Source organism: Salmo salar, chromosome 10 (genome assembly GCF_965601325.2).
Source record: "Salmo salar chromosome 10, fSalSal1, whole genome shotgun sequence".
Taxonomy (NCBI): domain Eukaryota; kingdom Metazoa; phylum Chordata; class Actinopteri; order Salmoniformes; family Salmonidae; genus Salmo; species Salmo salar.
The window spans coordinates 32,272,446-32,285,516 of NC_138300.1; the positions used below are offsets into that span (position 1 = coordinate 32,272,446).

At 42.8% G+C, this 13,071-nt stretch overlaps 1 protein-coding gene across 5 annotated transcripts in view; it reads left to right on the forward strand.

The window, feature by feature from the left end:
* The window catches only part of LOC106560231 (ubiquitin carboxyl-terminal hydrolase 24), a 37,561-nt gene that overhangs the window by 3,696 nt on the left and 20,794 nt on the right, over positions 1–13,071 (forward strand). For 2 of the 5 annotated variants that reach the window (XM_014122872.3, XM_014122873.3), the window contains exons 2-15: positions 7,768–7,936; positions 8,091–8,158; positions 8,399–8,542; positions 8,648–8,770; positions 8,851–8,886; positions 9,011–9,076; positions 9,386–9,451; positions 9,543–9,617; positions 9,808–9,966; positions 10,090–10,204; positions 10,413–10,624; positions 10,725–10,982; positions 11,101–11,199; positions 12,395–12,502. In XM_014122872.3, coding sequence (XP_013978347.2) covers positions 7,768–7,936; positions 8,091–8,158; positions 8,399–8,542; positions 8,648–8,770; positions 8,851–8,886; positions 9,011–9,076; positions 9,386–9,451; positions 9,543–9,617; positions 9,808–9,966; positions 10,090–10,204; positions 10,413–10,624; positions 10,725–10,982; positions 11,101–11,199; positions 12,395–12,502 — 1,698 coding nt within the window. Of the gene's footprint in view, positions 1–7,640; positions 7,659–7,767; positions 7,937–8,090; positions 8,159–8,398; positions 8,543–8,647; positions 8,771–8,850; positions 8,887–9,010; positions 9,077–9,385; positions 9,452–9,542; positions 9,618–9,807; positions 9,967–10,089; positions 10,205–10,412; positions 10,625–10,724; positions 10,983–11,100; positions 11,200–12,394; positions 12,503–13,071 lie in introns of those variants that run through there. The other 3 variants (XM_014122874.3, XM_014122875.3, XM_082956907.1) reach the window with 2 other exon arrangements.

Genomic DNA, 13,071 nt, shown 5'->3' on the forward strand with positions numbered 1-13,071 from the left:
TTTCACCAGTTGTCCTTTGAATCATTCAGATGTTCATTGGCAAACTTCAGACGGGCGTGTATATGTATTCTTGAGCAGGGGGACCTTGCGGGCGCTGCAGTATTTCAGTCCTTCACGGCTTAGTGTGTTACCAATTGTTTTCTTGGTGACTATGGTCCCAGCTACCTTGAGATCATTGACAAGATCCTCCCGTGTAGTTCTGGGCTGATTCCTCACCGTTCTCATGATCATTGCAACCCCACGAGGTGAGATCTTGCATGGAGCCCCAGGCCGAGGGATATTGACAGTTCTTTTGTGTTTCTTCCATTTGCGAATAATCGCACCAAATGTTGTCACCTTCTCACCAAGCTGCTTGGCGATGGTCTTGTAGCCCCTTCCAGCCTTGAGTAGGTCCACAATCTTGTCCCTGACATCCTTGGAGAGCTCTTTGGTCTTGGCCATGGTAGAGAGTTTGGAATCTGATTGATTGATTGCTTCTGTGGACAGGTTTCCTTTTTACAGGTAACAAGCTGCAGTTAGGAGCACTCCCTTTAAGAGTGTGCTCCTAATCTCAGCTCGTTACCTGTATAAAAGACACCTGGGAGCCAGAAATCTTTCTGATTGAGAGGGGGTCAAATACTTATTTCCCTCATTAAAATGCAAACCAATTTATAACATTTTTTACATGTGTTTTTCTGGATATTTTTGTTGTTATTCTGTCTCTCACTGTTCAAATAAACCTACCATTAAAATTATAAACTGATTCTTTCTTATCAGTAGGCCAATGTACAAAATCAGCAGGGGATCAACTACTTTTTTCCCCCACTGTATTTTTGGTTATAGAAAATATATTTAGATGGTTCAATGATTCTCTACACTATACTAGCTTAGTATAGTGCTATGGGCTATAAACGGGGTACACTAAAGCAGCGCAAATTAAGTTGACTTCATTGATGCGAGCGCATTAGGCTGTAATTTTAGAAAGTAGATGAGTCAACTGTTGACTCATTTATACTCGCTTGTTTGTCCTATTCGGCCCGCGATCCGTGTTTTTGACACATGCGCTAGCCTATTAGCCACTTTATGAATGACTTGTGATTATTGCCCTTGCTAGTTTGATTGTATTAGTTACAGTCGTCCGTTTTTGTTCAAAATATTGATTCATTGAAACAGTGCATCTTGAATGGGTGGAGTCAGCAAACGATGTACCAGACCAGCTGTGATTTACAACCTGATACCAATATTTTTTGGACTACCAAGAAATGTATTGATGAATTATATTAACAACAATGCCTTACTGTACATCATGTAAGTTTGAGTAAAATCAAACCTATTTTGTAAACCTCTTATAAAGTTGGTTTTGAAGCATAAACTGGGAATATGGTATTTTTGACTGATTGTTTCATATCCGCAAAGTATTTATAACGTTGTCATTTCCGCTTTAAATGCGTGGTTTATCCCATGTCTGCAGTGGCCATACAATGGCCATGTACTATCTCCACCCGGCACAGCCAGAAAAGGACTGGCCACCCCTGAGAGCCTGATTCCTCTAGGTTTCTTCCTAGGTTCCTGTCTTTCTAGGGAGTTTTTCCTAGCCACCGTGCTTCTACATCTGCATTGCTTGCTGTTTGGGGTTTTAGACTGGTTTTCTGTACAGCATTTTATGACATCTGCTGATGTAAAAAGGGCTTTATAAATGCATTTTATTGGTACAGTATTTACTGTGATGGGGCCTCCACAGAAGTCAGAGCATTCATACTTCTTGCGCTACGGGGAGCTGTCATACGCGTCCAATAAATTGGTCTGCACCGCACCACTCGTAGTGATTCAGGGCTAATCTCTACAACCATCCAGCTAATCACAAGCAACTGGCTAGACGAAAAGACAAGACCTTACCTCTTCTGAGATGTTGGAGTCCCTTTCCCGGTGCTTAACATAGGAGCTCAGCCAAGATGGCATGAAACATTTACATTTACATTTAGTCATTTAGCAGACGCTCTTATCCAGAGCGACTTACACTAGTGAATGCATACATTTCATACATTTTTTTTCTTCTCCATACTGGTCCCCCGTGGGAATCGAACCCACAACCCTGGCGTTGCAAACACCATGCTCTACCAACTGAGCCACACGGGACCATACTGTTTTCCCACCTGCTTCTCCATCCCATATCTCCCCATTGCCCCCCCCCCCCCCCCCCCCAGCAAAATTAGCCTACATTTAGGCTATTATTTATGTGTATTTCACATTGTCGAGGTAAAAATCAGAATATAATGCTTGTATTGGGATTGACATCCATACATGTTCATGTCATCAATCAACTGCATTACAGTTAAAAACTACTTTGACTACCACCACTGATTTCTGTATGCTAGCTATGCTACCAGCTTATACAAATGGGAGTCAGCATTTAGCAGTCAATTTTTCTAAACCTGAAAAGAGGCAAATTCTAAATGTTATGCAGTGAAAACAGCCAAAATTATCCAAATCAGAATTTAGTAATCATAATGTGGGCCTGTTACAATGCATCAATCATGACGAATTTGACAAATATCCTCTTTGTTAGATCAGATTTGATAAATGTTCTATCCCCACGGTCTACATTCCATTGACCTATTTACCACAACTATTCCCATTACCTCCCGATCTCTTTCCAGGAGTTCACTCATTTTCATGTCTATGAAATCCCTACATGAGGTATCATAAAGATGTTTTTTTATTTGTGAACTTGTTATGATATTCTTTTGTCAAAGTTCTCCATGTTTGTTGTCAAGGAAGTGAGTTTGGGTTATATAGGAAATACCGCCCCCACCTACCGTCAACCAATCATGTCAATGCGGAGCTATACGGAACCCCCTGCATTGTTACAAATTTAGGAGGTGCACGGCATCGTCGTACGGAGCTCATTTTGGCCTTCACAAGCCTCTGGACGCTCCGCAATTGCTTCACACCCTCCGGACTGCATTGCAGGATCAAACATAAATTGGCCTTTAGACACGGTGGAGCTGGCGCAAGATATGGGTTGGAAACTTACCTCAATGCAGGGATGGGATTAACCCAATATTGGACTAAAGGAGCCGAATGTTACTCCTTAGCCCATGTTCTGTTTGAAGGGGAAATGGCTCTGGAAGCCAAAACAGACAAATGCTCCATCTAAACGTGAATAGATTCTCAATTACGGTTGTAGAGACATAAATCCCTCTACGAAATACACACTTACTGTGCACTGTTTTAACACCGTTGCAGCCAACAGTATATTTCAGTGACAACAGGTTTGTGGCTTCCTTTTTGTTTCAAAGATGCAGATACAGTGCCTTCAGAAAGTATTCATACTCTTGACTTATTCCACATTTTCTTGTGTTACAGCCTGAATTCAAAATGTATTAATACATATTTTTTTCTCACCCATCTACACACTACCCCATAATGACAAAGTGAAAACATGTTTTTAGAAATGTTTGCTAATTTATTGAAAATGAAATACAGAAATATCTAATTTATGTAAGTATTCACAACCCTGAGTCAATACATGTTAGAATCACCTTTTGGCAGCGACTACAGATGTCAGTCTTTCTGGGTAAGTCTCTAAGAGCTTTGCACACCTGGATTGTACAACATTTTTCAAGCTCTGTCAAGTTGGTTGTTGATCATTGCTAGACAGCCATTTTAAAATCTTGTCATAGATTTTCAATTCGATTTAAGTCAAAACTGTAACTAGGCGACTTAGGAACATCCAATGTCATCTTGGTAAACAACTCCAGTGTATATTTGGCCTTGTGTTTTAGGTTATTGTCCTGCTCAAAGGTGAATTTCAGTGTCTGTTGGAAAGCAGACTGAACCAGATTTTCCTCTAGGATTTTGACTGTGCTTAGACCTAGCCCGTTTCCATTTATTCTTAAAATATACTCCCAGTCCTTGCCGATGAAAAGCATACCCATAAAATGATGCATCCACCACCATGCTTGAAACTATGAAGAGTGGTACTCAGTGACGTGTTCTGTTAGATTTGCCCCAAACATAACACTTTGTATTCAGGACAAAAAGTTAATTTCTTTGCCACATTTTCTACAGTTTTACTTTAGTGCCTTATTGCAAACAGAATTCGTAGGCCGTCATTGTAAATAAGAATTTGTTCTTAACTAACTTGCCTAGTTAAATAAATAAAACATTTTTATTCTCTACAGGCTTCCTTCTTTTGACTCTGTCATTTAGGTTACTATTGTGGAGTAACTACAATAATGTTGATCCATCCTCAGTTTAATGACTGTAATATGAGAAAACTAACTGTTTTAATGTCACCATTGGTCTTGTTGTGAAATCCCCGAGCGGTTTCCTTCCTCTCCGGCAACTGAGCTAGGAAAGACGTCTTTGTAGTGATTGGGTGTATTGATACATCATCCAAAGTGTAATTAGTAACTTCACCATGCTCAATTCAATGTCTGCTTTTTAAAATTTGTACCCACATACCAATACGTGTTCTTTTTTGCGAGGCGTTAGAAAACCTCCCTGATCTTTGTTGTTGAATCTGTGTTTGAAATTCACTGCTCGACTGAGGGACCTTACAAATAATTGTACAGTATGTGTGGGGTACAGAGATGAGGTAGTCGTTCAAAAATAATGTTCAACACTATTATTGCACACACAGTGAGTCCATGCAACTTATTATGTGACTTGTTAAGCAATTGTTTTCCATCTGAACTTATTTAGGCATGTTACAACAAAGGGGTTGAATCGTTGACTCGACATTTCAGCTTTTCATTTTTTATTAATTTGTAAATATTTTCTTAAACAACTCCACTTTGATATTATTGGGTGTAGGCCAGTGACCAAATATCTCAATTGAATTAATTTTAAATTCAGGCTGTAACACAACAAAATGTGGAAAAGGTCAAGGGGTGTGAACACTTTCTGAAGGCATTGTAGCTAATTGGCACAGGTAGTCCACTCTGTCTGTTTTCCGTAAACAAGCGCTGTAACATGGAAATATGGCCGTGTGGAAATACTAACCCTATACAAGTGTGTAGAGATTGAACCTTTTTAGTTTTTAGAAAATTATTTGTCACTAATATGAAAGGTAAAGTCCTTATGCTTCCAAAACCGTACCGCAAGTGATGCTTGGCAATGTTCAGACCGAGCGTCGGGGTTCTTAACAAAACTCCCCCGTACAGAAGACGCATTCATCCATTGACTCATATGTGTAATGTAATGGATCTGAGAGTCATGATCAAGGGCTAGGATGGGACATGCCACTGTACTCCAAATTGTACCTTTATCCACACTGCTCCATCAAGAAGATTGAAATACTGCTGGTTTTCCTGGAAAACTGACCATTTCATCCTCATTCTAGCTAGCACTGGCTACTGCAGCCATTTTGGAATTCGATTCTCACGATTCTATATGTATTGCTTTTTGATACTATGATTTTATTGCAATTCGATGTTCCAAACATATTGCTGCTGCAGAGGGACAAGGGAGGGCACTGATTTGAAATGAGTTTTGAGCAGTCATGGAAATGAGTGCTCTAAACAAATTGTCTCCCTATTTAAAAAGAAGTTGGAGAACAAGCTATGAAGGAAAAATACTGGAATTTTGGTACAGGTACAGCAAACCTAGTGAAAAAATGATATTGCAATATTGTCAAAACGATACAATATATCATGAAAAATAATATCCCGATATGCAACTGTATCAACTTTCCCTCCATCACTAGTGACATATCCCATCCCTGCATTGAGGTACGTTTTCCGACCCATATCTCGCGCCGGCTCCACGGTGTCTTAATGTAACCATAATTCCGTTCCGACCCCAGTGCAGCTCAATGTAAACAAGCATAACCGTAGGGTCGGTATCTTCTGGAAAAGCACCAGCATAGCTGCAGTCTTAGCCAGCTAGCGTCAAGTGTTTCCAGCTAGCCATTTTCTGAACATTATCGTTACAATACCTGCAAAGACAACTAGCTATCTATGTAAGCGCTGTACAATAAGCAGCTATCTAGTTAAAATACATGCTGATTCGATACATCAGCATGCATTTATGAATCTCAATGGATCGCTAGAGTTTTGCATCTAGTGCATTGATTCAGTATCATATACAATCTCACTGTTTCATCAATTATGACTTCACATTTGATTGGTTGTTTGACACAATTGTCGTGTGACGACCTCAGCTGGAGGACAGCTGTCAATCATGTACAGAATAGAGGGAGGGGGTGGGTGCTTCAACAGTAAGTCAACAGTTGTCTGTTTTCATTCAGTAAATGTCATGCATAGAGAATGCACACCTGGAGATGCAGTTTTGCAAATCATTTTATTTCCAAACTGGACAGGTGAAGGTGAATGGTATTGGCTCTCACTAATCCAGTTCTCTCAGATAAGTGCTAATGAAGGAGTTAATGGCTCAGTAGACTATTGAAAGGAAGGAGAGGAGATGAAGCCACTGTAGTACAGATGAATCTAGGGGAGGATTGTTGAAGGACGAGGTGGAGAGGAAGCCTAATGTGTAGCGGCCACCAGGTGTGTATCTCTCTAGGGTTCGGGTGGGTACGTCTCTGTTCTCTACACACAGTAGATCATGTCAGATGTCTTTATCGCTGTGGGAAACGGTGTGTAGGGAAACGGTGTGTAGGGAAACGTTGCTCACCAGGGTGTGTCTGGTGTTGTTGATTTAGTGGGATGTTGAGGTGCTGAAGAAAAGCGGTCCCTAAGAAGAAACATGACACCGGGGATGCATTTTGCAGGGCACAGCATTGCAAAATGTTTTTAAATGTACCCCATTTTCCAGGAACAGTGCACTGTGACATTAAAGCAGCCTTGTTCTGTTTTTAAATTAAACGTGTCCGTCCAGGTTAGAAAAATATTTCGCATTCAGACCATTGTACCAGACACCCTCCCTCTATCTCATTCTTTCTCCTCCATCCTCTCCCTCTCCAGCTTGTGTCTCTGCTGTTTGTGCCTTAGGATACATGTCACAGGTCTGTGGCCCTACGTTCCCATCCTAATTATAGCTCTACACACACAGCCCTGCAGTCTCATATGCCAGACATACTAGGGGCTCAGTTACTTAGCTGCCCTGTGCAACACACACACACAAAAGCACACACACCGGAAAGACACAGACACCACACCCTGTCCCCCTGAGAGAATCCCAGAGCTCCAGTCCTCCCCTTCTCCTCATGCAGGAAAACAACACTAGTCCTGTTATTATTACTGTGTTAATAGGCCTAATGCTGACAAGAAACAGTGCTGTCTATTGGATCAGCAGCAGCTAGTTACTACCTGGGGCTGTTTTTCTATCTATTAACCCAGATTAGTTTATTTCTAGACTAAAACATCTTTCTATGGAGATTATCCTATAAACATGCTTAGTGATCCTGGAGTTGACTCCAGTCTGGGAAACTGGCCACTTGTTAATCCACAGTTATTCTGGAAGCGGTAGGTCAACAATTGTCTATACTGTCTTAACCTCAGAGGTATCTGATTGGACTGTGCTGTTCGGAGGTTTCTGATTGGTAGGTGCTTTCCAACCATGGAATGTTTGATTGTTGACCTTTGCGTCTTAGAGAAAGGCTCATCTCCATGACTCCCTCCATCCAGACTTTAACGCTCCACTTCTTTCAATGAAGGAGGAGTGCTGAAACCTGATGCTTCTCTCTCTCTCCTCCTTCCATCCATCATATATTGGTATGCATTACTGAATGGATAGAACACACACACACCCTCTCCATCATTCTGTTGACACTGTCATAAAGCATCATAAGTACAGTAGAACTATAAAGTGTTTCTGTTTCAGAGGAATAATGATGAGAATGGGAACTGTTCTGGGAGCAGTATGGAGTTCCCCACCACTAACCTGTATGAACTGGAGAGCAGAGTGTTCACTGACCACTGGTCCATCCCCTACAAGAGAGAGGAGTCACTGGGCAAATGTCTGGTCGCAGCCACCTGCCTAGCCAAACACGGTAAGAGAGAGTGAGTGTGTGGGTTTTGGGTCATGTTGTCCCTGTTGAATGCTTTTCACACATTATTATTTTGCACCCAGTTGTCAAACAATAACTACAGTCTGTCTCGCTTTCTCCTCCGCTCACTTTCTGTCTTTCACACGCTCTCTCTCAGGGCTGGCAGATGCAGATGAGAACTGTAAGCGGTTTATGGACCGGTGTATGCACGAGGCCTTTAAGAAGGTGAGTCGTGTGTGTGTATGCATGCATGAACCTTTAAGAAGAAGAGGAGGTGTGTGTGTGTGTGTGTGTGTGTGTGTGTGTGTGTATGTATATAAACATAACACTTATGAGTGAGCGCTGTATAACCTGTTTATAACACCAGTTTCAAGAAGAAAAAAAATATTTTAACAGGACTGTTTGGTATAATTTTGCCACTTTCACTGACTCTCCTTCCTGCTGCCCTCGCTCTCCCCCTCGTAGCTCCTTACCAGTAGTGCGGTCCATAAGTGGGGGACAGAGATCCATGAGGGGATCTATAACATGTTGATGTTACTGGTGGAGCTGGTGGCTGAGAGGGTCAAACAGGAACCCATACCTGTTGGGCTGATGGGAGTACTGGCTATGGTGGGTATACAAACACCTGTTACATATAGTACACATATGCTACTCCATCACATCACACCTCCCTTACAAAGGAGAACCTCTGTCTCTGTCTCTCTCTGTGTGTAGGCCTTTAACCCAGACAATGAGTACCACTTTAAGAACCGTATGAAGGCGTGTCAGAGGAACTGGAGCGAGGTGTTTGGAGAGGAAGCCATGTTCGCTGTTTCGCCTAGCAACAACTACCAGAAGGTGAGGTCACATGGTTGTTGCTCTAGGACAAACAAAATGACTGACTGATCACCTATGGATGTGTGCTTTTGTTTCTACAGGAGCCTCATGGCTGGCTGGTAGACTTGGTCAATCTGGTAAGCCCCACCTACCTACACACACACACACGCATATCGGTTATGGTTCAGTGTTGTTGCTGTATTTAGTCATGTGACTGTGTGTTTCTCTCTTCATGTCCTTTTTTTTTTGCTCTCTCTCTAGTTTGGAGAGATGGGAGGGTTCACTGCTATCCAGGCTAAACTCAATACAGAGGAGATAGAGATCGGGGTAAGGACACACACACACACACACACACACACACACACACACAGTCCTGAAGCCTCGCTCAGATAAATGCTCCGTTGTGTGGCTACTCTTAGGCCTCCTTGTGTGAATCGCTCCTTTTCAGGATCCTAACCGGAACCACACACACATTTGATCCCTCTCACAGCCCAGACCATCTCCACCATTAGCATGTTAATCTCTCTCTGGCACCGGAGAATGCAGCTGCCCAAGCCCCCCACCCCCTCACCCGTGGGAGACCACCACTCTGGTTTTTGAGAGTATGTGTGTATGTAACTGTGTGTGTCTCTGCAGTGTGTGTCTGCTCTGGTCCAGCCTCTAGCTGTGTGTGCAGAATACCTCAACTCCAGCCTTGTGCAGGTAACACCTTTTCCTCCAACATGAGTCAAACGTTACATCCTCAGCATTGTTGATTAGTTAATGAGGCTAATAATGACGTGTGTGTTTGCAGCCCATGTTGGATCCTGTTATCCATAAGATGATCACCTACGTTCAGAACCTTGAGGAGAAAGATCTCAAAGACAAGGTACCACAATGCCCTGTTCTACATACCCTGGAAAGCTCCCGGGAACTTTAGAAATATGTGTCCAAAATTGTTCATTATGAGCTTCCATGTCTGAAGCAACTCTTTGTTTCCCAGTCAGACTGTTCAGAGTTTCCTATGAACGCAGCGTAAGGTGATGCCTCATCATTTATATTCCCCTCACCTCCTGTAGAGGCTGGTGAGCATCCCAGAGCTGCTGTCGGCCATCAAGCTGCTGTGTATGAGGTTCCAGACCGCCCTGGTCACTGTGGTGGACGACCTGCGCCTGGACACTCTGCTACGCATGTTGAAGACTCCTCACTTTTCCACCAAAATGAACTCCCTCAAAGAGGTGAGAGGTCAGGGGTTGCAATGTCAAGAGTTAGAGGTCAAACCGCTCTCCTTATTATTATGCTACTGTCCATGTGGACGTTTCTTGTTATATAAACTTTATAAAATGTGTTTGTGTGTCTAGGTGACTAAGCTGATTGAGGAGAGTACTGTGTCTAAGACGGTGAAGAATGCCATTGACACAGACAGACTGCTGGACTGGCTGGTGGAAAACTCTGTCCTCTCAATAGCACTGGAGGGTAAAGACAATCTTAATGTTAACAATGGAACAACATATTATTACTGTTAATGTTATTCTATTATCTTGACTAGTGATTCCAGGTAACCTAGACCAGTAATATAACTGTGGAGTGTGTATTCCAGGTAATATAGACCAGTAATATAACTGTGGAGTGTGTATTCCAGGTAACATAGACCAGTAATATAACTGTGGAGTGTGTATTCCAGGTAACATAGACCAGGCCCAGTATTGTGATCGAATAAAAGGTATCATTGAGTTGCTGGGCAGTAAACTGTCTCTGGACGAGCTCTCCAAGATCTGGATGATACAGGCAGGACAGTCGTCCACTGTGATTGAGAACATCCACACCATCATGGCTGCGGCTGCCGTCAAGTTCAACTTCGAGCAGCTCAGCCACCTGTTTGTCCTTATACAGAAGGTCTGTATGTGTGCTTAGGAACGTTTCTGTGGGACAGTAAATTGTGTGTGTTTGTATGTGTTAGTAATGATTGGGTGTAACGTGTGTGTGTGTGTTCCAGAGCTGGGAGGTAGAGAGTGACCGTGTGAGGCAGAAGCTGCTCAGTCTGATCGGGAGGATTGGTAGAGAGGCCCGCTCTGAGGCCACCACAGGGAAGGTGCTGGAGGTGCTGTGGGAGCTAGCCCACCTGCCAACCCTGCCCACCTCCCTGGTACAGCAGGCGTCTGAGGAACACCTGGCCATCCTCACTGACGCATACGCTGTGAAGGAGACTGTCAAACGCTGCTACATCATCAAATGTATAGAGGACATCAAGAAGGTGAGAAACACACTGTTTCTCTCAAGGTTGAAGCGCTATGTCACTCACAGCTTTCGAGTTCAAGTCTAATATCAATTGAACACACACACAACCTGAATAAGCCAGTTTATGTTTATAGACTCAGACTGAGGAGGAGGGTAAAACCAGCGACACTCAGACCTCATTTCTTACTGGCTCCTGGGGCAAGAAGAAAGCCAAAGAGAACTCATTGGCCAAAGTAAGAGAAGCCCCTCCTTAAAACTCTTAATGACCAATCAGCATTCACCTACAATCTTTTCACTGCTCACACAAACCAATCCTGAAGGAGGGCTGGATGGGGGGGGGGGTTGATTTGTAACTGAATGATTGCTGTATTGTTGATTTTTAACGAGCTGTTCCAGTACTACAGTGGGTGTGGGTTGGGCCAGGCTTCATTGAGGTTGTAAGGGGTATGTGTGCGAGTCAAGGTGTGAGGGGTGAGTTATTGGATAAGTGATGTGCGTGTATAGTAGGAATGTAACGACTCACCGATACACATCGGTCCCGGTCCAACTGTTTAAGATCTGAGTGCATCGGTCCATAGAACCTCAAACCCATCCAAATGTAGCGTGCATCAGTCAGAAAATCCATTCAAACATTATGAATTGCTGGTTCACTCAAATGTTTTGCTCAAATAAAAAAAAATCTACCTCCCGAAAATATGTGGACACCCACCTGCTCGTCGAACATCTCATTGCAAAATCATGGGCATTAATGTTCTCTCACATTCTCCACAGTCCTTGTTTTCCTTTACCCCTTAGTCACACACACACACACACAGTTCATTCCCTTGTTGTCAATCTTGTCAGTTCCTCTGTCACATCATGTTTACCAGGCAGGGTGTGCATGAACGCAGCATCACAGAACACAACAAACTGGACAACAGCCTGTGGGGGGGACACAGAGAAAGACAATGTTCCAGTACTATTAGACACCTTGCTTTATCCTCTCCTTCCTTCATCTGCTCTGTATTACAGCAGTCACAAAGGAGAGGAGGAAGGAATGCCTTTGTTTTATTCATATTGGAATGTGCTTAGTGAAACCTGCAGAGAAGTTCTGACCCGATGGGGTTGAGGTCAGGGCTGTGTGCAAGCACATCAAGTTCTTCCACACTGATCTCAACAACCCATTTCTGTATGGACCTCGCTTTGTGCCCGGGGGAATTGTCATGCTGAAACGGGAAATGGCCTTCCTCAAACTGTTGCCACAAAGTTGGAAACACAGAATTGAATTGTCTAGAATGTATGCTGTGGCTTTAAGATTTCCCTTCACTAGAACTAAGGGGCCTAGCCCGAACCATGAAAAACAGCCCCAGAACATTATTCTTCCTCCACCAAACTTTACAAACATTGTGGGGTGGTAGATGGGTGTCTAACCTGTGTGGGTGTGTGTAGTCTTCTCAACAGGGCAGTCCCCAGGCGGTCTGGGTGGTTCCAGCTCTGCGGCAGCTCCATGAGATCACACGCTCCTTCATCAAACAGACCTACCAGAAACAGGACAAGGTACACACTCACACACACATTACCCCTCACCCCCTCTCTCGCAAGAGAGCCCTTGTCCAAGATGGCAGCAGTCGACAGCATTAAAAATACATGAATACAGCACATTAACGGAATGCATTTAAAACTAACAGACTAGAGCTGGACCCATATGTGATTTTTGGATTCCGATTAAAAAAATAAAAATTACAAAAATGTATTGACATTTTCACAGATAACCGATATAGCTGGGGAAAAAATTAAGTCTATATGGATTGTGCTTAAAGCAGCCCTACAAAGATACTCAAAGTTGATTTCTTACATTTGAGGAAAGAAAGTGAATGTAAGCCCCACATAGAATTTAGGAGCACTGAGAAAAATTTGATTTTTTTTTTTATGGAAAAATTGTGTATTCCTCTAGTCTAGTAAAAATAGAATAAACTGCACTGATTCCAGCTAAAGATTTGACTTGGCTCTGAAGAATGTGCTTCCTCATACTAGCCAGCTGGAAAACAACGACATAGGACACATTTTCAATGTATTAGTATTTAGCTATGTTTTCTTCGATTGTAGGGCTTTAGCCACTAAATTCT